The following is a 23,743-nucleotide window of genomic DNA, read 5'->3' as shown; positions in this document are numbered from 1 at the left end:
AGGTTCCGGGCATTGGGATGCTCTGGGGGCCGGGGGTGGGTATCAGCAGGGGGCCGGTGTGGGGGGACGCCGCAGGGTTAATTTATTGCTCTAGGGCAGAGAGCTCAGGGCTTCAGAGCCCGATCAGCGTCACCCGGTCTGTGTGCCCCGTGGGTCACTGCCTGTTTTCACACCTCTACCCGAGTCTCATGGCAAAGCACGGTCCCGCTTCGCTATTTTAGCTGCAGCTGTCGGTTCCTGTCAGTAAAAGCACCTGCCTGGGGAGTGACTGTGGTGAATTCACTGGCACCGGGTTCCGGTGCCCGGCGCTGCACAGAGCCACGGAGACCCCTCCTGCGCCAGACACTCGGCGGGCGGGGCCTGCTCAGGTCCCCTCTGCTGTTGTGCCCCTCCCGGGTGCAAGCGCTGGACGAGGCTGGTGCGGGAGCAGGGATCCTCGCACGGACCCTTTCGCTGGGGAGGGGCAGGGAGCCCTGGGGGAGAAAAGCCCGCTCCCAGCCCAGGCCCAGCAAATATGATGGTTAAACATTGGAGTGGGGTCCAGTGGTTAGAGTTGGGGGGGTGGGTGCCAGGACTCACACCTTCCTTGCGAACCCACATGGCATGTGGGTGGAGGCCTGGGCATTGCCAAGATGTCTCCCCACAGCTGATAACAGTGCTGCGAACTTCCTAGTAGCAGTGCCCCAGCAGCTGAGACGGTGCGGATGGGTCCTTGTGTCTGCTTACAGCAGTGCCCCCGATGGGGCTGCGAGCTTCCTGGTGGCAGTGGCTTGCTTGGGCACGGCAGGTTCTCCGCACCAAAGCAGAGCCCTGGTGCTCAGGGGAGAAGGCTGGGGGCAGTGGAAGGCAGACGGGTGGGCCTGACCCATGAAGCAGACGGTCTGTTTGCAGGGATTTTATGGCAGCTGCTCAGGGAGGCTACAGGACAGGGAGCTGTCCTGCTAGGCTGCGGGTTCAAATCTGACCGGGGGGCGGGGGAGTGACCATCCAGAGCCCATTACTATCTGGTGAGGTGAGTTTTCTGGGGCTCAACCCGCTGCCCCCCTCCGACCTGGCCCCAGCCACCCTGAGACCAGCTGGCCCCTGGCTAGCAGCTCCCGAGACACACGCTCCCCTTTGCCCCAGTGGATTTTGTGTTCCATGACCCCAGTGGCGCAGACACCGCCCCCCCCCCCCGAAACCAGCCTGAGCCGAAGGCACCAGAGGGCAGTGGTGGAGGTGGGGGGATGCTGTGGGGGCTGCCAAGGGGTCCCAGCCCAGCCTGGCCTTGACCGTCTACATTCCTTGCTGCAGTGCCCCTCCCTCGACTACCTCCAGGCAGGGGCCCAGTGCCAGCCTCCCCCACCCCCGCCGATCTGGGGTGAGGAACATTCCCAGGCAGCGCAGGCCGCAGAGCAGCCAATGTGCAGACATTGGCCAGGGAGGGTGCATCACCCTGCCCCCCCCACTGACCTGCCTCACCCCCCCCCATTTCAAACTGCACCGGACCCCCACCCCCGAGACCAGAGGGGGGCAGTGCTTCTGCAGGGGAAACCCTGCACACCCGCCTGTGCCCCCGGGGCCTTCGGCAGGACTGACGGGCAGCAAATGTAAACACGACCCAGTGGGTGCCCTTTGCATGGCAGGCGGGTGACTGTGGAACTCACAGCCACTGGGCGTTAGCGGGGAGCAGAGCTGGGCGGGGTCAGGCTGTTGTGCATGGAGAGGGCAGACGCCCTCCCTCATGGGGAATGAGGCAACCGCGACCTGATGGGGCAGGGGCCGTTCCAGAGCTGGGGTTGGTGCATTTCCTCTGCTGCAGTGGGTGACGGGGAGCGGGCTAGATGGGCCCTCCTGGGATCCAGGACGCTGAGCCAGGGCCCCCCAGGGCAGGGCCTGGCCCCCAGCAGAAAGTGTGCTTGGATTCCCGGGGCAGGGGAGCCGGGCAGGAGGGTGTGGGAGCCAGCATTGGCCATGGGGCTGGCGGGTCACTGCCTGTGGAAACCCAGGGCCCCGTACCCCACCATTTGCTGAACCCCCACATGCAGCGAGGTTCAGGGGGCTCAGCTCATGCTGCCAGGGTGTCTACCCCTCCCCCGGGCAGGGCTGAGGGGCGTCAATGGGGGGGGGGGGGCTGGGCCTGCCGTGGGGAGGCCCCGCTTGCCAGCATCCTGCTCCCCTAGCAGCTGAGGCGGGACACTCCCTGGGAGCTGCACGGTCTGACTCACGCTGCAAACACACAGGCCCTGCCCTGACCTCAGCCTGCCCTGCAGCCCAGCCCAGCCTCCAGCCACACAGTGCGGGGGGGCAGGGGGGATTGTACAGAGTGCAGAGCTGTGTGTGTGTGTGTGTGTGTGTGTGTGTGTGCAGTGAGGGGGCACTGGGGGGGGCTCTGTGTGCAGAGAGTGGGGCACTGGGGGGCTCTGTGTGCAGTTAGTGGGGCTCGGGGTTGGGGGCTCTGTGTGCAGTGAGGGGACGCAGGGGTTGGGAGCTCTGTGTGCAGTGAGTGGGGCACTGGGGGCTCTGTGTGCAGTGAGGGGACGCAGGGGGTTGGGGGCTCTGTGTGCAGTGAGGGGACGCAGGGGGGGTTGGGGGCTCTGTGTGTAGAGAGTGGGGCACTGGGGGCTCTGTGTGCAGTTAGTGGGGCTCGGGGTTGGGAGCTCTGTGTGCAGTGAGCGGACGCAGGGGGTTGGGGGCTCTGTGTGCAGTGAGGGGACGCAGGGGTTGGGGGCTCTGTGTGCAGTGAGGGGACGCGGGGTTGGGAGCTCTGTGTGCAGTGAGGGGACGCAGGGGTTGGGGCTCTGTGTGCAGAGAGTGGGGCACTGGGGGGCTCTGTGTGCAGTTAGTGGGGCTCAGGGGGCTTGGGAGCTCTGTGTGCAGAGAGTGGGGCACTGGGGGGCTCTGTGTGCAGTTAGTGGGGCTCAGGGGGGCTGGGGGCTCTGTGTGCAGAGAGTGGGGCACTGGGGGGCTCTGTGTGCAGTTAGTGGGGCTCGGGGCGGTTGGGAGCTCTGTGTGCAGTGAGGGGACGCAGGGGGGGTTGGGGGCTCTGTGCAGTGAGGGGGCACTGGGGGGTTCTGTGTGCAATGCACTCATGCCTGGGGGAGGAGGGAACCCCGGAGCCCTGACTCTCAAACTGCAGCTGCAGTGCACGGAGCCACCTGCACTGACCCAACCCAGGCGTCCTGACTCCCAGCCGGCGGGTGCCCAGCCTGGCTGCCCACGGGGCAGGGGTGCCCATGCCCAGCCCCAAGGCTACTCCTCTCCTCTCCTCTCCTCTCCTCCCATGTGCGTCCACACTGCAAGGCGCAGTGCGCCACCTGCTGGGGGAGAGTGGCACAGGCTGCCGTGGGGTGCTGCCACAGTAAGCCAGGGCAAGCTGGCTCCCCGCGGGGGTGGGGGGGGAGTTCTGCTCGGGGCAAGCAGCACCCCAGGGGCTTGAGCAACCTGCCTGTGTGCAGCGACTGGGCCAGAGGACCGGGGGGAGCTGATGGTCACATGGGGAACGTTCCTGCCTTATCCCCAACTCACGCTGCAGGGGAGCCTCCTCCTCCTCCTGCATTGCGCCCTCTCCACTCGTGCAGTGTGACCCCCTGCATGCACATCTCCCGCTAATGCACCATGACCCCCATGCACGTCACCCCGCTAATGCACCACGACCCCCGCATGCACGTCACCCCCGCTAATGCACCACAGCCCCCATGCACCATGACCCCCATTCACATCACCCCCTAATGCACCACAGCCCCAATGCACATCTTCCACTAATGCACCATGACCCCCCATGCACATCACCCCCGCTAATGCACCACAGCCCCAATGCACATCTCTCACTAATGCACCATGACCCCCACATGCATGTCACCCCCACTAATGCACCATGACCCCCATACACATCTCCTGCTAATGCACCACAGCCCCTATGCACATCTCCCACTAATGCACGACCCCCGCATGCACATCTCCCGCTAATGCACCACGACCCCTGCATGCACATCACCCCGCTAATGAACCACGACCCCCGCATGCACGTCACCCCGCTAATGAACCACGACCCCCGCATGCACGTCACCCCCGCTAATGCACCACGACCCCTGCATGCACATCACCCCGCTAATGCACCACGACCCCTGCATGCACGTCACCCCCGCTAATGCACCACGACCCCTGCATGCACATCACCCTGCTAATGCACCACAACCCCTGCATGCACGTCACCCCCGCTAATGCACCACGACCGCCGCATGCACGTCACCCCGCTAATGAACCACGACCCCTGCATGCACGTCACCCCCGCTAATGCACCACGACCCCTGCATGCACATCACCCCGCTAATGCACCACCACCCCTGCATGCACGTCACCCCCGCTAATGCACCACGACCCCTGCATGCACGTCACACGCTAATGCACCATGACCCCCGCATGCATGTCACCCCCACTAATGCACCATGACCCCGCATGCACATCCCCCGCTAATGCACCACAGCCCCCATGCACATCTCCCGCTAATGCATCATGACCCCCATACACATCTCCTGCTAATGCACCACAGCCCCCATGCACATCTCCCACTAATGCACCATGACCCCCGCATGCACATCTCCCGCTAATGCACCACGACCCCTGCATGCACATCACCCCGCTAATGCACCATGACCCCCGCATGCACGTCACCCCGCTAATGCACCACGACCCCCGCATGCACATCTCCCGCTAATGCACCACGACCCCTGCATGCACATCACCCCGCTAATGCACCATGACCCACACATGCACGTCACCCCCGCTAATGCACCATGACCCCCACATGCACATCTCCCGCTAATGCACCACAACCCCCGCATACACGTCACCCCGCTAATGCACCATGACCCCCGCATGCACGTCCCCCCCACAAAGGCACCGCAGCCCCCATGCACCATGACCCCATTCACGTCACCCCCTAATGCACCACAGCCCCATGCATGTCTTCCGCTAATGCACCATGACCCCCATGCACATCACCCCCGCTAATGCACCACAGCCCCAATGCACATCTCCTGCTAATGCACCATGAGCCCTGCATGCACATTTTCTCCTGCTAATGCACCATGAGCCCACATGCATGTCACCCCTGCTAATGCACCACAGCCCCCATGCACATCTCCTGCTAATGCACCTGCCTCCCATGCATGTCACCCCCTGCTAATGCACCAAGGCCCCGCATGCACATGTCCCGCCAATGCACCACGGCCCCACCATGCACATCTACTAATGCACCATGACCCCCGCATGCACGTCACCCCCCGCTAATGCACCTCGCCCCCCCATGCACACTCCCGATGGCACCTCACCATCATGAATCTTAGCCTCCCTATTCACGCTCCAGCCCCCGCGCGTCCCACTCCCACGCTGATGTGACCCCCCCCCATACACACGCATCATCTCCGGTAACAGCCCCACCCCAGCGCCCCCAGGCATGCACAAGACCCACGATGCTTCACACCCTCAGCTCCCCTAATGCACCCCCAATGCAGCCCCCCTTGCACTTCCCCTCCCCCACTAGTGCAGCAACCCCCCCCCCCCCTTGCATTGCTGCAGCAGCTGCCATGGAGATGGGTTGCTGATCTCGCGAGGTTTGCTGCCCCCCCTCTCCCCAGAGTTAGGCGAGAGCTCTCGCGAGATCCCCGGGTGCGTGCACGGGCCTGCTGCTTCCGGCTAGAGGGGAGGGGGGGTCAGTGCAGAGTCAGCTGGGGAGGAGGGGGCGGGAGGAGGAGCGCGAGCCGGAGCCGGAGCAGGTAGGTGCGGGGTGCAGGGGCCCGGGGAGTAGCAGGCCTGTCCCCTGGGGAGGGGCACGCTCCGTGGGTGCATGGGGGGGAGCAGGCCAGCCCCCGGGGGGCCCATGCAATGGGTCTGTACTCGGGGGGGGGCACGCTCCGTGGGTGCATGGGGGGGAGCAGGCCAGCCCCCTGGGGGCCCATGCAATGGGTCTGTACTCCGGGGGGGCACGCTCTGTGGGTGCATGGGGGGGAGCAGGCCAGCCCCCGGGGGGCCCATGCAATGGGGCCCGTACTCCGGGGGGGGCACGCTCCGTGGGTGCATGGGGGGGGAGCAGGCCAGCCCCCGGGGGGCCCGTGCAATGGGTCTGTACTCCGGGGGGGCACGCTCTGTGGGTGCATGGGGAGCAGGCCAGCCCCTGGGGCCCATGCAATGGGTCTGTACTCCGGGGGGCACGCTCTGTGGGTGCATGGGGAGCAGGCCAGCCCCCGGGGGGCCCGTGCAATGGGTCTGTACTCCGGGGGGGCACGCTCTGTGGGTGCATGGGGGGGAGCAGGCCAGCCCCTGGGGGCCCATGCAATGGGTCTGTACTCCGGGGGCGGCACGCTCTGTGGGTGCATGGGGGGGAGCAGGCCAGCCCCTGGGGGGCCCTTGCAATGGGGCACTACTCCGGGGGGGCACGCTCCGTGGGTGCAGGGGGGGGAGCAGGCCAGCCCCCGGGGGGCCCATGCAATGGGTCTGTACTCCGGGGGGGCACGCTCTGGGGGTGCATGGGGGGGAGCAGGCCAGCCCCTGGGGGCCCATGCAATGGGTCTGTACTCCGGGGCACGCTCTGTGGGTGCATGGGGAGCAGGCCAGCCCCCGGGGGCCCATGCAATGGGTCTGTACTCCGGGGGGGCACGCTCTGTGGGTGCATGGGGGGGAGCAGGCCAGCCCCCGGGGGGCCCATGCAATGGGTCTGTACTCCGGGGGGGCACGCTCCGTGGGTGCATGGGGGGGAGCAGGCCAGCCCCTGGGGGCCCATGCAATGGGGCCCATACTCCGGGGGGGCACGCTCCGTGGGTGCATGGGGGGGAGCAGGCCAGCTCCCTGGGGGCCCATGCAATGGGGCCCATACTCCGGGGGGGCACGCTCTGTGGGTGCATGGGGGGGAGCAGGCCAGCTCCCCCGGCAGGGTGGGGGTTTGGGTGCAGGCCAGCTGGGGGTGCATGGGCTGCACTGGGGTCTGTTCCCTGGAGGGGCTGGGGGGGGCAGCTGGCCCACCCTGTCACTGAGCGTGGGGAGCCCTGGGAGTGGGGATGTCTCAGACCCAGCGGGGTGAGGGGGCTGGACCCAGGCGTCGCTCGCCCCGGGGCCCCATCCAGAGAGGGGTGTCTGAGGGGGGCGTTGTGCCTGGGGGAGAGTGGGGAGCCCAGCTGGCGCCTGCCAGCATCCCGACAGGGGCACAGGCCTTGCCCCCCTGCTGCTGGGGGAGGCTGGTTTTGGGGTCCTATTTGCAGACCCCAAAAGTGGAAGGGGCTGAGAGCCCAGAGGGGGGCAGGGCCCTTCCAAAGAGTGGGCACAACCCTGTTCTCTGAGCAGGTCCCCCCTGAGGCTTGGGGGCTACCTCCCCCCCCCCCGAGGGGCCCTTCTTTCCTGGGGTGGGGGGCAGCAGGGCCTGGGGTCTTGCCCCCGTGCTGACCAGAGAGTGAACCCCCTGTGGGTTTTTCAGGGGGGAGCTCCCCCCATTATCACTTGTGAAGTGTTGGGGGTGCAAGGCAGGGAGCATTGTCGTGCTTCATTATTAGTCATTTTGGGTGGGTGGGTCACAGCCCTGGGGGCTGCTGGGAGGGCCCAGTGCTCTCACGGGACGGGGGGGTGCTCATGGGTCTGGGCTATCCAGAGGGGTGCCCTGGCAGGCTGTAGAGAAGAAGGATCTGGCGCTGGGATCAGAGGGAGGCGTGGGCGGGCAGGGGGGCCCTGACACCCCGAGGGCAGGGAATGGCCTAAACGCCAAGGAGAGGGAAATGGTCTGGAAAGGGGCCCCCTTCCCCTGCGCCGGTACCGTGTACAGGCGCAGGGGAAGTGGGGGGCTGGCAGCCAGGACTCCTCGGTTCAGTTCCCAGCTCTGGAAGGAGAGTGGCTGGAGGCTGGGAATTCCTCTGTTGACTCCGTGGCTTTGGGCAAGTCCCTGTCTCAGTGCCTCAGTTTCCCCATTTGTGTTCAGGCTGGTCTGGACCCACCTGCTGGGGGCTGCGGTTGGCAGGCGCTGGGGCAAGGCCTGTTTTGATTGGCTAGCACAGCGTTAGGAGCCTGGGTGATGGACCCCTCCCCACTATGAACCCCCCACCCCCAGCCCTGCGTGTGCTGCTCCTGGCCCTCGCTGGCAGCACTGCCGTGCCCCTGCTGCCGGTGCCTTGGGGGCCGACGCTCCGTGGAGGGGGAGTGAGGGCTGCCGAGTCAGCTGGCCCTGGTGGGTGCTGGGCACGGCCTGGCACGGCTGCCCCCCGGCTCTGCCTTTCAGTATTGTGACGCAGGGAGAAAGGTCCCTTGTGGGGTGCACAAAGCCAGCCTGTGGCGCTGCCCTGGGCTCCAGGCTGATCCTTCTCACCGATGGCCCGCGGGGCCTGGGTAGCCTGAAGCCAATGGGCCAGCAGGGCCCCTGACTGTCGCTGCTGGCCATGGGGACCAGTGCCCGACCCAGCCCTGCCGTGGAGCTGAGCTCCTGGGGCCTGCGCCCCCCTGCAGCCGGGGGCGCTGGGAGCTGCTGTCTCCGCAGGCGCCTGACGCCGGCCGGCCTTGCCCTTCCCGCTGCCCAGGAACCGCCAGCGAGCCGGCCCCGGGAGCCCCCGCACCGCCATGGGTAACATCTTCGGGAACCTGCTGAAGAGCCTGATCGGCAAGAAGGAGATGCGCATCCTGATGGTGGGGCTGGACGCGGCCGGGAAGACCACCATCCTCTACAAGCTGAAGCTGGGCGAGATCGTCACCACGATCCCCACCATCGGTAGGGCCGGGCGCCGGGCCACAGCCCCTGGGGCTCCCGTCAGCCGGCCCGGCCACGGGGACAGGGACTCCCATGTGGCGGGCGTGGTCACGTGCTGGCTGGGGGGCCGGAGGAAAGGACCAGCTGACCCATAACGGGCCTGGGCCCTGGCTGGCGTCTAGGGTGGTTTGGGTCCCCATAGAACATTTCATCAGGGCTCCTGAGTCCTGTCGGCAGCTGGGGGGGGCGGGGGGATTGGTGGGTGAGTGCAGGGGGCTGGGGCCAGGACTCCTGGGTTCTCTCCCCGGCGCTGGGAGGGGAGTGGGAGCTGGTGGGTTAGAGCAGGGGTGCTGGGAGCCAGGACTCCTGGGTTCTGTCGCAGGGCTGGGGCAGGAGGACTGGGTTTCTCTCCCGGCGCTGGGCTGGTGGGTTAGGGCAGGGGCTGGGTGCCAGGACTCCTGGGAGCTGGTGGGTTAGAGCAGGGGGGCTGGGGGCCAGGACTCCTGGGTTCCCTCCCCGGCGCTGGGAGGGGAGTGGGAGCTGGTGGGTTAGAGCAGGGGGGCTGGGGGCCAGGACTCCTGGGTTCTCTCCCCGGTGCTGGGAGGGGAGTGGGGGCTGGTGGGTTAGAGCAGGGGGTGCTGGGAGCCAGGACTCCTGGGTTCTGTCCCCGGCGCTGGGAGGGGAGTGGGGTCTAGTGGTTAGAGGGGAGGAGTTGGGAGTCAGGATCCTGGGTTCTTTGTCCAGCTTTGCTGCAGTGTGAACTTGGAGGCAAGTTGCTGACCTCTGTGCCTCAATTTCCCCATCTGAACCTGCACCGCCCTGCCCCCCTCCCTGCCTCAGTTTCTCCTTTGTCCATTGAGAGGCTCCTGTGTGAGATGAGTTTGCTGGGTCTCAGTGCAGTGCCTCCGCGGTGGCTGGCACTGAGCAGTGCCCCTCACTGGCAGAACTGCCCGAGGCAAAGAGGGTTGAGCCCCCACTGGGGGCAGGGCTGGCTGCCCCCCACGTCTGTGGCTAACCCCCCCCCACACACTTTGCAGGCTTCAACGTGGAGACTGTCGAGTACAAGAACATCAGCTTCACCGTGTGGGACGTGGGCGGCCAGGACAAGATCCGGCCCCTGTGGCGGCACTACTTCCAGAACACCCAGGGTACGGCGGGCAGAGCCCCCCCTCTCCTGGGGGCCTTCCCTCCCCCCCAGCGATCGTCTGAGTATCTGGAGGGGGGGAGGGGTAGAAGGTTTCTCTCTCTCCTGCTCCTAGGGGGACCAGATCACAACACTTACATTTTGGGGGACACTGGGGTGCTGTCAGCCCCGCCCACAATCCACCCCCGCTCCTCCCAGGCTCCGCCCCTGCTCTGCCGCAGGTCCCGCCCCCTTCCCGCTCGCGCCCCCCCCTACTGCGCCCTTGCTGAGTCCCTCCTCAGTTCCCCACCCACCGCCCGCCACTCACCCCTAGGGTGCCGACTTCCCCTCTGCCGGGTGAGTGCTCGCCCACCCCCTGCCTCTTCCTGCCCAAGCATCCGCCCCCAAGTCCCCGCCCCTCCCTCCTGGAAAGCGCTAAGCGCTGTCAAACAGCTGTTAGGCGGCGGGAAGTGCTGGGAGGGGGGAGGAGCGGGGACGTGACGCGCTGGGGGGAGCAGGTGGCGAGGAGGGGGGAGCTTGGTTGCAATTTTTCCCCGTGGGTGCTCCAGCCCCAGAGCACCCACAGGGTCAGCGCCTCCCTCCCGCTTGCCTTCTTACCCGAATATCGGGACAAATGACGCCCCGATCGGACACTGATCTGGACATGGGACAACAGGTTAAATATCGGGACAGGCCTGGTTTTATCGGGACATCTGGTCACCCTACCTGCTCCCCCCTCCCCCGCCATGGTGTGAGTGGGTGGGGGGAAGAGAATTGGTGACTGACTTTGTTCGACCCCCCATTAGAGGAGTTTGGGGGTGCATGGTCACCCCCTCCAAGGTGGGGTGGTAATGGGTTTGGGGGTGCACTGTTGCCCCCCCAAGAAGGGGTTTGGGGGCACACTGTCACACAGCCCCGGAGAGGGGTGGGGCTTCCTAGCTGGGGGTCAGAGTAACCCCCCCCAGTGTCAGTGCGCGGCGTCAGTGCCCTCCCTCCACCCCCAGGGCTGATCTTCGTGGTGGACAGCAATGACCGGGAGCGGGTGAACGAGGCGCGCGAGGAGCTGATGCGGATGCTGGCCGAGGATGAGCTGCGGGACGCTGTGCTCCTCGTCTTCGCCAACAAGCAGGTGGGTGTCACGTCCCCCCCAGGGCCCCTCCAGCCTCGGCTGCCCTGGGACTGAATTCTCTGTGGGCGAGGTGCCCGTCACCGTGGTGTCTGGCCGGGTCAGCTCGTAACCCCCTCTGTGCCCCCCCAGGACCTGCCCAACGCCATGAACGCGGCGGAGATCACGGACAAGCTGGGCCTGCACTCCCTGCGTCACCGCAACTGGTACATCCAGGCCACGTGTGCCACCAGCGGCGACGGGCTCTACGAGGGCCTGGACTGGCTGGCCAACCAGCTGAAGAACAAGAAGTGAGCGTGAGCTGCCCCCCCGCGCTGCGAGGGGCCGGGCGGAGCCGCCCTTCTGCCCACCCCCTCTCAGGCTGGCAGGACCCGTCGGCTCTTCCCCCCTCCCCTCTCGTTGGGTTTTGCTTTCTTTCCGGCACCGGTTGCTGTGGGTTTGATTTGGGGTCTCGGTTCTGGTCCCCTCCCCTCCCCTGGGGTTTGCACGGATCTCGGGGGGTGTGCGCGTGTGATGAATATATCGATATATAAATATATGGGGGGGCGGGAGGCATCTGCTTCTGTGCTGGGGCAGCCCCCTGCCGTCGGGGGGGCGCCGACGGCCCCGCGTGGAGCAGTGGCCTTTCTTTTGTGTTGTTTTTCTGTTGTTCTTGGTGCCCTGTGACGTGACTCTAAACACGGAGGTGAATTCCTCAAGGCAGCTTTAAGCTTCTGGGGGGGGGGGGGGGGGGCCGCTGGGGGAGTCGTTCCTGGGTCTCATCCCATTCCATCTTTCACGGGGGTGGGAGGGAGTTGTATCACTTGCTAGGGCAGTGCCCCCTGCTGGCAACACGGTCCTTCCCCCCCCACCCCCCTCGCACATTCCCAGCCCCCCTGCACCACGCTGTACAGACACGAGGCAGGGCTGGCAGAGCTGGTGGGGGACCGGCCAGTGCAGACTCTGGGGTTCCCGAGGGGCCAGAGAGGGGCCAGGCCGGGGGCAGCAGGGGGCTGTGGATTCAGTGGCAGAATCGGGACCATGGAGGAAATTGCCCCCCCAGCCTCTCCCCCCTCCCCCCACCAGGTTTCAGACGCTGCCGGACCCAGCGTCCCCGTGCGCTTCCCTGTGTCTCCACTGGGGCGGCGCCCCGACAGCACCCACAGCTGCTCAGTGACTCCCCCAAGGTTGCCCCAGAGCTTGCTGCGGGGCCCCCGGTTCGCCCCCCCCCCCCACCAAATCAAGTCACTTCAAGAGGCAGGATTCCTCCCCTGCAGCCCCCCCCGTTCCCCAGGACCCGCCTCCTCGGCAGCAGTGGGGGGCACTCCGGTTATCACGACTTCCTGCGGTGGGGACACCCCGAGAAGCGCCTGTTGGGCTAAGCAGGGATTTTGGGGAGATGCATCAGGGACCCCCGCTGCCCCCCCCAGGACTTGCCCATAGCAGAGGGGTGGGAGCACCTCAGCTCAGGTTGGGCTGGGTAATTAGCGGCTGTTTCTCAGTGGGCTGGTTACCAAGGAGTGTGTTGTTTTTTCCTTTGTCCCATCCCAGTAGTCATGCATGCGACCCCCCCCCCCAAGATGAGGGAAATTGGGCCTCACCCACTCCCCCCGGCTTGGGGAGCCACCTAACCAGCCAGCAGGGGGCAGCGATTCGCAAGCGACTCCTGCGCCTTGAACCCCCCCCCGTGTGCAGCACAGTGATTGTAATGAGAACCAACACCCCCTCCCTCCCCCCCGGGGCGGGCGGACGGACTGTCAGCTCCTCCCCAGCACATGTATTTATACCCCCGGTCTCTGCTTGGTGTGACGTTGCCCGTGGTTCTGCCCTGGGATGTGGCCTGTGTGTCTAGCACCCCCCCCCCCAGCTCTCGGGGTGCTGGATACACGAGGACTCCTGTACCCCCTTGAATATTAAACATGTTTTATGTAGTGCCGGCCCCGTGTCGCTTCTTTCCCCTCCCCGGGGCTGCCAGAGGAACTAAGACTCCCAACTACTCTCTTAGGCGGGGGGGAGCCCGGACTCCTGGGTTCTCTCCCCTGCTCTGGGAGGGGTCTAGTGGGTTAGAGCGGGCGGGGGGCTGGGACTCCTCATCGCACTTGGGCTGAGCTGGTACGTGGCCCGGATCTGGTGCCCTCACCCCCCACCCCCATTGGTGCCAGTGAAGCCGGGTCCCCTGGGCGGGCTGGGGAAGGGGTGACTTTAATTAGAAACAGCTTAGGGGAGCGATGGTGCTTCTGGGACAGGGAGATCCGGAGCCAGAGAGAAGCTTTACCCCCCTACTCCCCCCCGGTCCTGTATGGAAGGGGATATTGGCTGCCATGGTAAATCCCATTACCTCTAATCCTGGCTGGGGGAGGCGGATTGTGCCCGTTCCACACACTGATTTGAAACAAGTGGGGGCAGGCACTGAATCCTCGCCCTCGGCCGGCGGGGGGATGGGGGGCCGCCTGCGTCTGGAGCACAGGACCTGGCGCTGGCCCTGTGGCTCTGGAAGAGAGAGGGGCCCCTGGTGCAGGACTCCTGGGTTCTGCCGCCCCCAGCTCTGCTGCATATTGACTGTGTGATCCTGAGCCTCGGGGAGGGGCCCTGCAGGTTCTGCCATTCGCACTGTTCCAGCCCATTCACCCCCCCTTGCTGGATTCACCCCATTCCCCTTCCCGCAACCCCCCTGCACCCTGCAGCTTGGCCTCGGCCCCCATACGAGCCGGAGCACTGCGGTGGGACAGGCCAGACGGTTCGTAGCGGCGCGAAGCTTGGACGGCCCCTGGGGGCGAGGCTGCGCTCTCGGGGGGCAGCAGGGGGTCGAGCGGGTGCCAGGTGGTGGGTGTGTCCCGAGAACACCCAGACGTGGGGAGAGATGGCCCCTGCCCTGCCCGGGATTCGTGAGCTGCGCGGTACAGATGGGCACGGTTTCCGGGGTAGAATGGGGTCGGGGGGGCAGTGGGGCCTTCCTGCCATGGGGATGGCGGTGCCAGGGCTGTTAAATGGTGCAACTTTGAAGTGCGGACGAGACCAAAGTGCCTTGGCCAAGGAGCTGGGAGCTGCCTCCAGCATTCTGGGGTCTCCACTAGGGCAGGTCAAACCATGGGACGCTCCCGCCCCGTCCGGAGCATCACCCGTGGGCGGGCGGGGGTGGTGCCAGCTGCAGGGGGTGCGGGGAGGCCAGGCCTGGCTTAGGCCCCTGGGTTTAAATGCCCCTGCCGGAGCCCAGGTGGGACACTTCCCCTGCCGTGGGTCCTGTGGTGTCGACTTGAGCCGGAGTCGAGCTGCCACTGAGCTCAGCTGGGGCACACCAGCACGGGGGGAGCAAAGTGAGGGGTGGGGGGGGAAGAAAGCCCCACTTCCCCCGCCCCCCGCAAGACAGGGCAGTGGGAGCCCAGCAGCTGCCTCCGGTCTCCATGCTGCAGGCCTGACAAGGAGCATCACGCCCCGTGGGGCTGGCTCTTCACTCAGGGGCTGGGGTTTCAGCCCAGGGTGCAGGGGAGGGAGCGCGGGGTGGGGGGGTCTCAAGAGGTCACATGCCTGGGCTGGGAGAGACATTTGCCGGGTCTGCCAATCAGTTCCCCCCACTCAACGCTCCCCAGAGCTATTGCCCCTCAAATCCCCAGTGCTCCAGGCAGATGATTAGAGCAGGGGGCTGGGAGCCAGGACTCCAGGGTTCTCTCCCAGCTCTGGGACGGGAGTGGGGGCTGGTGAGTTAGAGCAGGGGGCTGGGAACCAGGACTCCTGGGTTCTATCCCTGGCTCGGGGAGGGGGTCTAGGAGGCCAGGAGCCAGGATTCCTGGGTTCTATTGCCGGCTCTGGGAGTGGGAGAGGCTGTAGGGGGCCGGGAGCCAGGAGTCCTGGGTTCTGTTGCCGGCTCTGGGAGGGGAGGGGGTGTAGGGGGCCGGGAGCCAGGACTCCTGGGTTCTATTGACGGCTCTGGGAGGGGGAGTGGGGTGTAGGGGGCCGGGAGCCAGGACTCCTGGGTTCTATTGCCGGCTCTGGGAGGGGGAGTGGGGTGTAGGGGGCCGGGAGCCAGGACTCCTGCTTTGATTCTGGCACTTTGTTAGAGGCCATGGCTGCAGCAGCTCTGAGGTGACAGGGCCCGATCCTGTGTCCCTTCCTGGCAGCAGCCTTTGCTCAGGGATCTGCTGGGACCCTACTGCCGGAGGGACCCCCCCGCTCCCGGGCTGGAGGCTGGTGCCGGTTTCCCACCAGCCCATCCATCTCACATTGTCTCTGGGCAGGGGAGGGGGCCCAGCCCCCGTAATCCCATTACAGCCTCACGGCCCGAGCCGCCAGCCCGTCTTCGCCACATCACGGCAACGGGGGCTGGTATGTGGGTGCAGGTGGCGGGGCCGCAGCCGGGGAATGACAGGCGTGGCCCAGACAATGGGAGCAGCATCCCGGCGGGGGAATAGCTGGCATGCCGATCCCGTCGCCCTGGGAGCCAGCCCCACAGCCCAGCCCACGCTCTGGCCCCCCGCGGCGCCTTGTGGTGCTGGGTGGCCCCACACCCCCATGCTGCAGGGAAACGGGCCGGCTCCCAGCCAGCTGGACGCTGCTCGGCCTGGCAAAGCCAACGCCCACAGGCCGGAGCACGAGCCCTCAGCTGAGCCCAACCTGAGCCAGCTCCTCCACCCAGCCCTGGAGCCTGGCACTGCTGAGCGGGACGACTGGGGGCTGCAGCTCGCTGGGGCTGTGGGGCTGTCCCTGGTGAGAGGAGCAGCTGAAAACGTTTGTACAGCTCCTAGCACCCTCCTGAGCAGGGCCCCGGGCGCTGCCCCTGCACAGAGCGAACGCAGCCTGCCCGGCCCCGTCAGGGCACACACTGGCCACGCCAGGGTCCCTCAGACCCGGCAGCTCTGCACCAGGCTCGGTGCTTTACAGCCAAGGTGGCTGGGGGGGACTGTTACCGAGTGTGCAAGCCGAGCCCATCCCACCCCTTGTGTGGGGCAGAGGGGCCTTCCCCAGACAGGAGCAGCCAGCGTGACCCTATCCCCGCCGAGCTGCATTCACACTGGGCAGCCTGGGCCCCCCTAGCTAGTCCAGGGTTCTTCAAGCCGGCCCACGGCCATGTGGCACCAGCGTCGGCTCAGCAAGGCCCCGTTTCTCAAGGGCGCCCTTGTCACCAAATGGGTGGATGTGCACGATGGTGGGGCTGGATCCGGGCGTGGCCCTGCTGGGCCAGACAGCACACGGCCTCTAGGGCCTGTTCCGCACGCCCCAGAGCACAGGAGCCGGCCCCGGCCCGGCAGGTGCTGCGATGCCCTCACAGGAGCCATGGACGGAGGTTACGCCCCAGCCCCATTCACAGGCATCTGCCCAAACCTCCTCCCCTGGGGGCTTGGAGTGATGGGACCTGCCTCTTGCCGGGCTGTGCGTGCGGTGGAAACGGACTGACCGGTTCTGCGTCCTGGCTCCGACCCTGCCACTGGGTCCCTGCTAGCCCCACCGGCACCGGGCCTGTCTTTCTGGTGGGGAATGTCTCTCGTCAGACTCCCAGCTCTCTGGGCCAGGGCCCTGGGTGGCACCCAGCCCGGCGGGGCCCCATCTGGCTGTGGCCACTGTGTCTTCCTGTAGCACCTGGGGGCCCAGCTGAGCTCGGGGGCCCCGGCGAGCCGTGAGTTGCCCACCCACGGAGTGAGATGCTGTCCCTGCCTCCAGCCAGGAAGGAGCATTAGCCCCAGCACGGAGGAGGAGCTGAGGCCCAGGGCAACGAGCTGGTTTGCAGCATGGCCGAGGACTTACCCCAGTGTCCTGGGCCCCAAGCTCTAGATGGTCCCTCCCCGCCTGCACCTGCTGGATGCCCGAAACACGGTTAGGGTCAGGGGCCTTAAACATGCAATTAGGTTGACTTTGTCTCTGGCAAGTCAAATCCTCAGCAGCATTCAGGGCCCTGTTTGCAGCAGTGCCCTGTCCAGGCCGGCTGGGATGCTAATGCTGCGAGCTTCCCTCTAGCGGTGCCCTAGGAACACCAGCTGTAGGGAGCGGATGGAAAGGGAGGAATTTCTGATGATTTGCTGCCACCTTCTGGTGCTGGGAGCTTGGTGCCCTTAAAGCTCAGCATGCCCCAGACGCCAAGGCTGGAAGGTGCTTGGGGGTGGGGGGAGAGTCAGCATGTCACCCCCAGTTCTAATCATTTGAAAGCTGAGGAAATATAAGACACAGAGAGTGAGTCACTCACAGAGAACCCAGCCTGGAGTCCTGACTCACAACCCCTCTCTAACCACTAGACCCCATTCCCCTCCCAGAGCCGGGCACAGAACCCAGCAGGCTGGACTCTAAGGGAGGTCCGATCCAGCCCGCCTGAGGGCCTGCTTGGGGGGAACTGAGTCCCCAGGTGGCCACTTCCTGGTTAATTGGCAAACGAGCCCCTGGAGCTGGGTGAGCTGAGGGGCGTTAGGCGAAAGCTGCTCCTAGAGCCGTGGCTCTCCTGGGCCTAGTCTGTGCTTAACGATAAGGTGGGTCGAGGCCCCTGGGGTCGCTCCAGCTGGGCTGGTGGAAGAATTCTACGGCTGCTCAGGGCGGTGGGCTGCCTCCGTGGATGGAAACGCCCCTTTTGCCACTACAGGAAGCAGGTGCTGCAGCGGCAGTGCCCACAGCAGAGCCGTGGCCGCGGAGAGAAGGTGCTGTGCCCCGAGGGGCAGGGGGCCTGGCAGGTGCACACCGAGGGAGGGGAGAACGCCAGGGAGGCCTGTTCCCAGCAAAGGGCGCTTGCTCGCACACACTGGCAGGACGCCCTGGCTGGCAGGGGTATGGGCTGTCCTGGAGAACAGCTGGCAGGTCTCCGCAGACCGCTGGCTCGGGAGCAGGATTCTGACCAGACTGGCGTCCAGGCCCAGGGAAGGGAGCTGAGCTGAGCAGACCCTGCTGGTGAAGGGGCGGGGACTGACTCTGTCTCCCTGCTAGGATGAAGGTCTTTGGTCTGTTCTTCGTGGGCCATTTCCTGTTTGTGAAGGACCCCCCTCCCCCCCAAGGGGATGCGCTTCCATACCTGAAAACCTGCTTGGACTTGCTCATACCCTGGGTGGAGGGAAGTCAGGTCGGGGGGGATCTGGGACAGCCGGCACTGCCAGACCCCTGTTGCAGCCCACCCCAGCCACTGCCACATGCTGTACCCCAAAGCACTCGTGAGCCGTAACGCACAATAAACGCGGGGTCTCTCCTCGCGCTGGGCCCACAGCGCACACGTAGCCAAGCTCTGCTCAGCTGAACATCGACTTTTACAAAACCAAAGGTGGCAGATGCCGGGAACTGGGGCTTTCAGAGAAACGTCCCCTGCCAGCCGGGAGTCTGGTGATCCAGTGGCTGGGGTCAGCAACGCTGTCACTCCTACCACCAGCCCAGCTCCCGCTGTGACCGAGACGCGGCTTCTCATACGGCAAAGGGGGCTTGTGCGTCTTCTCCCCTAGGGAACCAGCCCCCTGCTCTCTGCCCCCTCCCCCTGCCCTTTGCCGAGCCCCTGGGCCACAGCCGTGGCCTTCCATGGCGTTAGCACAGCTGGGCAATTCACTACAGCCCAGTCCACCCAAAGCCTGGGTCTGTGCCAGTGATGTGGGGCGGGGCTGGAGGACTAACGCCCCATTGCTCTCAGGGGAGGAGGGTTCCCTGCTGGTTTGATGGGAGCAGTGGGATGCTGCGCACTCGGGAACAGGCTCTGCACCTGGGTAAAGTGTGTGTCAGGGGCAGGGAGCTGCCCCAGGGGAGGAGGAAAGGGGGACGTGGTCACACCCACACCCCATCCTGGCCTCCTCCTGAACCGCCACTCCCCAGCTCCCCGGCTCTGTGCCGGCTAATGCTGTCGCTGGGGAGCCTTCGCCGGAGAGCACGCGCCGGAGCGCGGCCAACACGGAGTAACTCTACCGCTGATTTACACCCGCTGGCGGTCTGGCCCCATTGGCACCAAGGGAGCGAGAGTGATTTACACCAGCCCTGGAGTTTTGGCCCTAAACACAGGTTTTGCAGAAGACCCGGGAATCCCCCGCCCCCATTAGAAGAGTCTATAATGTGGGCACTGCAGCACCCCCAGCCTGGCTCCCATGGGTTCAGGGCTGGGCTGAGGAGCTTTGCTGAGGGGTGGTGGGTGACCCCCTCCCTCTCTGGCACTGCTCCGGGTAGGCAAGGCCCCGCCCAGCCAGCTCCGCACAGGTTTGAAGGGGCTGAAGCCCCAGGCTGCCGCCTGGAACTAAGGCCACCCCCGGGGGGGAGTTTGCTCTGGAACCTGGAGCTGTGCCCCCCCTGACTCATTCACAAATAGGGGGTGCAGCCTCCTTCGAAACACTGCGTGTGTTAGGTGTGCCAGGTGTGTGTGCGTTAGGTGTGCCGGGTGTGCCTGTGTCAGGTGTGTGTGTGTTAGGTGTGTGTGCACCAGGTGTGTGTGTGTGCATGTGTCAGGTGTGTGTGTGCCAGGTGTGTGTGTGTGTGCATGTGTCAGGTGTGCTTGTGCCAGGCATGTGTGCGCCAGGGGTGTATCTGGTGTGTGTGTCAGGTGTCCCGCATGTGTCACTTTGGTGTGCTGTCAGGTGTGCGCGTGTTAGGGTGTGTGCCAGTGCCGGGTGTGCGTGTGCGGTGTGTGTGTTAGGGGTGTATGTGTGTTAGGTGTGCATGTGTCAGGTGTGTGTGCCAGGTGTGTGTTAGGTGTGCGTGTGCCAGGTGTGTGTGTGTATGTGCACACCAGGTGTGTGTGTGTGTGTGCATGTGTCAGGTGTGTGTGTCAGGTGTGCTTGTGCCAGGCATGTGTGCGCCAGGGGTGTATCTGGCTCCGCGCTGACCATGCTCCCGCGCCCCCCGGCCGCCTTCCTCCTCCTGCTGCCGCTGCTGGGGTGCGGGGCGCGGACAAGCGGCGGGCCGCAGCTGGAGACCCTGGTGAGGGCGCGGGGGGGCCGCTCCGGAACGGGGTGCGGGGAGCGGCGGACACCCCACGCCCCGCAGCTGGAGACCCTGGTGAGGGCGCGGGGCGCCGCGTGGGGTGCGGGGAGCGGCGGGACACCCCGCCCCACGCGCCGCAGCTGGAGACCCTGGTGAGGGCGCGGGGCGCCGCGGGGACCATGCTCCGGAACGGGGTGCGGCGGCGGGACACCCTCCTCGCGCCGCAGCTGGAGACCCTGGTGAGGGCGCGGGGCGCCGCGTGGGGTGCGGGGAGCGGCGGGACACCCCCACGCGCCGCAGCTGGAGACCCTGGTGAGGGCGCGGGGCGCCGCCCGGAACGGGGTGCGGGGGAGCGGCGGGACACCCCACGCGCCGCAGCTGGAGACCCTGGTGAGGGCGCGGGGCGCCGCGGGGGGGCCGCTCCGGAACGGGGTGCGGGGGGGAGCTCCGCGCGGGCCTGGTTCCCGCTGGGGGGGCGCGGGGCCTGTGTCTGAGCACGGGGGGGAGACGGGGGGGCCCGGCGCCAGAGCTGTGACCCCCCCTTGCGCTCGCCCCGCAGGTGGCGCCCCCCGAGGACTGCGCGGCGCGCTCGGCGCTGGGCGACACGGTGCAGATTCACTACACGGTAAGGGGGCGGCGCAGGACCCGTCCGCACCGGCGGCTTCGTCCGCCCTGGGCGGGGCCAGGCCGGGGCGGCTCCCACCTGGGGGGGGCGCCGAGCCCCAGACGTGGCGGTGCGGCCCGGGGGGGTGACTGGATCCCCTCGGCTGGGGCAGGGGAAGTGAGCGGCTCCCCTGTCCGGGACGTGGCGGGGGCAGTGCCCCTGAGTCTCTGGGGCGTGGGGCTGGCGGGGGCAGTGCCTCCTGGGGTTGGGGAAGTGCCCTGTGTCCGGGGCTGCAGTTGTGTCCCCTTCCCAGGAGCGGCAGAGGGCAGAACTCCAGCGTTCTGCCACCTTTGCCCTTCAGCTGCTTTGTTCCCACGTCTGCCCCCCGCCCTGCTGTGCCCGCTCGCCCCCGCTGCCCCCCCGGGGAGGCCTAGGGACCGTGCCGGCGTCTCCGTGGCAGGGCCCTTTGCGTGTCTGTCGGGGTGGCGCAGCAGGAGCTCCCTCGCCCCAGGGCCTCGTGCCCCAGCTGGCAGGGTGCCCAGGCCGGGGGTTACCCGCGTGTGTCAATGTCTCCCCGCAGGGCAGCTTGGAGGATGGGCGGGTCATCGACACCTCGCTCTCGCGGGACCCCCTGCAGGTGGAGCTGGGGAAAAGACAGGTGATCCCTGGTACGTTAGCCTGGGCCCCAATCGGGGAGGAGGCTGGGCCGGGCCCGGCCTCCAGAGATCTGGGCTCTGTTCCCACCTTTGCCCTTGACTGCGTGCGTGCCCTTGGCCATCACTTAACCTCTTTCGGCCTTTTTCCCCACCTCCCCAGCAGGGCCTGTGCAGCGCCTGGCACGATCTCGGTTGGGGCCTGTACAGCGCCTGGCGCGACACACTGATTGCAGTGGAAGGTGCAGGAGTCTCTTCCGGCTGGTCTCTGTTGGCATCTGCTGGAAGGACCAGGTGCCGCACGGGCCCCCTGCACTGATCTGAATCTGGCTGCCCCTGGAACGCACTGACATGTTCCCCTGCCTGTCCTCTCTGCAGTGACAGTGTGTGAAGGGGCCACTGCCCCTCGCTCCGGTGTGTGCGTGGCAGACTCTCCCCTCCCACATCCAGCCCTTGCTCCCACTTCCTTGGCACCCCGGCCCGCGCTGTCACTGCCTCCTTGTGGCAGCTTTCAGCGGCTGAACCCCCGGTGCTGTGAGCCTGCCAGAGCTCAGTGGGGCCGGGGGCTCGGAAGGGAGGCCTCCTGCGACAGGGGGTGGGAAGATGAGCAATCCCAAAGAGGCCCCTCACCCAGGAGGGTGGGGAGCCTTTCAGAGAATCCCCCTGATCTGTCTCTCTTCTTCTGTGGTTTTTCCCTCCTCCCAGGCTTGGAGCAAAGCTTGCTAGACATGTGCGTTGGGTAAGTGAGGCCCTGGCTTGCTAGCAAGAGCAGTGGAGGTGTGGCTGGGGAAAGGCATCCTGGCTCAGTGCTCTCAGCCAAAGCAATAGACAAGATGGGGATCCTCGGTGCTCCCCTTCTGCTCCCAGGACGGGGCTTCCCACGGGGCTGGATCAGCAGAGTGGGCAGGGGGCCGGAGACCCAAACATGGTAAAAGTCAGGTCAGAGCCTAGGCGGGGGTTCCAGCTCTTCGCTGTATCTGCATTTTCTCTCCAGGAGGCTGGGCCTGGCTCTCGGTGGGTGCTCATCTCCTGGAACAGGAAGAGGGCTCTCTGCCTGCCCTCTGGGCTGGGCCAGGCTGCCTGCTGGCGGCAGGGGCCCGGAGTTCCCTTCGTGCGGACTGGGTTTCTGCAGGCAGGTGCCCGGGATTGGGATTTAGCCACGGGCCTGCAAGCGCTTGGAGATGAACATGCAGCTCTGACTCTAGCCCACCCAGGGCTGGATCGGGTCACGGGCTGGATGCGAAACCTCGTGGGAAGCTGCTCTCAGTCACGGAGCCAGCGCCCCAACCACCTGCTGCTGGACGTGCTGCCTTGGAGAGGAGGCCCTAATGCGTTCTCGTTACTTTAACGCCTCCAGGCCCTTCTCCTTGGACACGGGCTGGCAGGGGCGGCTCCCAGGCCCCAGCACTCCAAGTGCGTGCTTGGGGCGGCAAGCCACGGGGGGCGCTCTGCCGGCGCCGCCAGGGTGGCAGGCAGGCTGCCGAGGTCCTCCGAAGCCGCGGGACCAGCAGACCCTCCGCAGGCAAACTGCCGGAGGCAGACTGCCTGCCGTGCTTGGGGCAGCAAAATCCCTAGAGCCGCCCCTGCGGGCTGGTACCCTCAGCAGCCTGCGCACAGCTCAGCTCTATCGGTTACGTTCTACCCATGTACAATTTCAGTTTGATGCGGCATTAGGCACTTCTTGTCCTGAACTGTGATGGAGTTGTGCTGTGTGGCTGCTGAAGTGGTGCTGTGCTCCACCCCAGCAGTGGTCGCACTTCCCTGGTGGATGGGGTGCCTTGGGCAGGGGATGCTGTGTGCGAATGGCAGGGCTGTGGCAGATGGTTGGGCCCTTGCTCTGATGTGCCTCTCCCTCTGCCTGGCAGGGAGAAGCGGAGGGTGATCATCCCGCCTCAGCTGGCTTACGGCAAGCGAGGATCCCCGCCTGCTGTCCCAGGTAACTGCCGCCTCCGCGCCTGCCCAGCCTGGCTGGACGTGGGATCTTCCTTAATCGGCCTGAGTCTCAGAGCCAAGCCCTGGTGCCCCCCACCCCAGGGCAGAGAGCACTAGGCTGCTGTTAGGTCCCCCCAGCCCTCTGGTTACCCAGCAACACCTGCTACAGATTCTGCTCCCTGGTGAATTTGGTGCTGGGCTGACGGACAGCCCCGGAGCTGGACGTTGTGCCCCACACGGCCCGCCAAGGAGCGAGGGAGTTTGGGCTCTGTAGCCCCTTCAGTCCTTGGCCTGCCTGGAGAGGCTGCCAGAGCTGGGACTCCCCAGAGCTGCAGCTGCCTCTGCTTTGCTCTGGGCAGGGCAGCGTGCGGCTGCCCTGCTCTGGGGGAGCAGCGCTGTCTGGTGCCCTCCCATGAGCTTGGGCAGTGACCACATGCCCTGTGCCAGCTGGGTCAGGACCACTCCCACCTGTGCCGCGTGTGCAGGGGAGCCCCGCTCAGCCATGCTCCCTCTCTCCCCAGCTGATGCCGTGCTGCAGTTTGATGTGGAGCTGGTTGGCCTCTCCCGGGCCAGCTACTGGCAGAAGCTGACGAATGACGTGCTGCCCCTGCTCTGCATCGGGCTGATCCCGGCTCTGCTGGGCCTGATTGGCTACCACCTTTACCACAAGGCCAGCAGCTCCCGGGGGGCCAAGAAGAGGCTCAAGGAGGAGAAGAGAAACAAGGCCAAAAAGAAATAAACCTCCTCTCCTCCCACAGTGTCAGCACCT

The 23,743-nt window shown here is 66.2% G+C and overlaps 2 protein-coding genes across 5 annotated transcripts; both read left to right on the top strand.

Moving 5' to 3' along the window:
- The first annotated feature begins 5,664 nt into the window (after positions 1-5,664).
- ARF3 (ADP ribosylation factor 3) lies at positions 5,665-12,860 on the top strand. The gene is made up of 5 exons (XM_039514826.1): positions 5,665-5,756; positions 8,535-8,722; positions 9,739-9,849; positions 10,829-10,953; positions 11,083-12,860. Exons 2-5 carry the CDS (start codon positions 8,575-8,577, stop codon positions 11,242-11,244), a joined length of 546 nt encoding a protein of 181 aa, XP_039370760.1. The 5' UTR covers positions 5,665-5,756; positions 8,535-8,574; the 3' UTR covers positions 11,245-12,860.
- A 6,907-nt stretch (positions 12,861-19,767) lies between these two features.
- FKBP11 (FKBP prolyl isomerase 11) lies at positions 19,768-23,737 on the top strand. 4 transcript variants are annotated; one of them, XM_039514824.1, is made up of 7 exons: positions 19,768-19,782; positions 20,345-20,410; positions 20,970-21,057; positions 21,206-21,336; positions 21,748-21,781; positions 22,908-22,978; positions 23,496-23,737. In XM_039514824.1, exons 5-7 carry the CDS (start codon positions 21,771-21,773, stop codon positions 23,711-23,713), a joined length of 300 nt encoding a protein of 99 aa, XP_039370758.1. In that variant the 5' UTR covers positions 19,768-19,782; positions 20,345-20,410; positions 20,970-21,057; positions 21,206-21,336; positions 21,748-21,770; the 3' UTR covers positions 23,714-23,737. The 4 variants fall into 4 exon arrangements, with proteins under 4 accessions (XP_039370758.1, XP_039370759.1, XP_039370756.1 ...); XM_039514825.1 differs by lacking the exon at positions 21,206-21,336 and having other exon boundaries at positions 19,774-19,782; positions 20,970-21,047; XM_039514822.1 differs by lacking the exon at positions 21,206-21,336 and having other exon boundaries at positions 19,774-19,782.
- The last annotated feature ends 6 nt before the right edge of the window (positions 23,738-23,743 follow it).

The sequence above is a fragment of the Mauremys reevesii genome, linkage group 25, assembly GCF_016161935.1.
Source record: "Mauremys reevesii isolate NIE-2019 linkage group 25, ASM1616193v1, whole genome shotgun sequence".
NCBI lineage: Eukaryota > Metazoa > Chordata > Testudines > Geoemydidae > Mauremys > Mauremys reevesii.
Note: the sequence above shows the minus strand (reverse complement) of the source record. Positions and strands in the feature narration are given on the sequence as shown.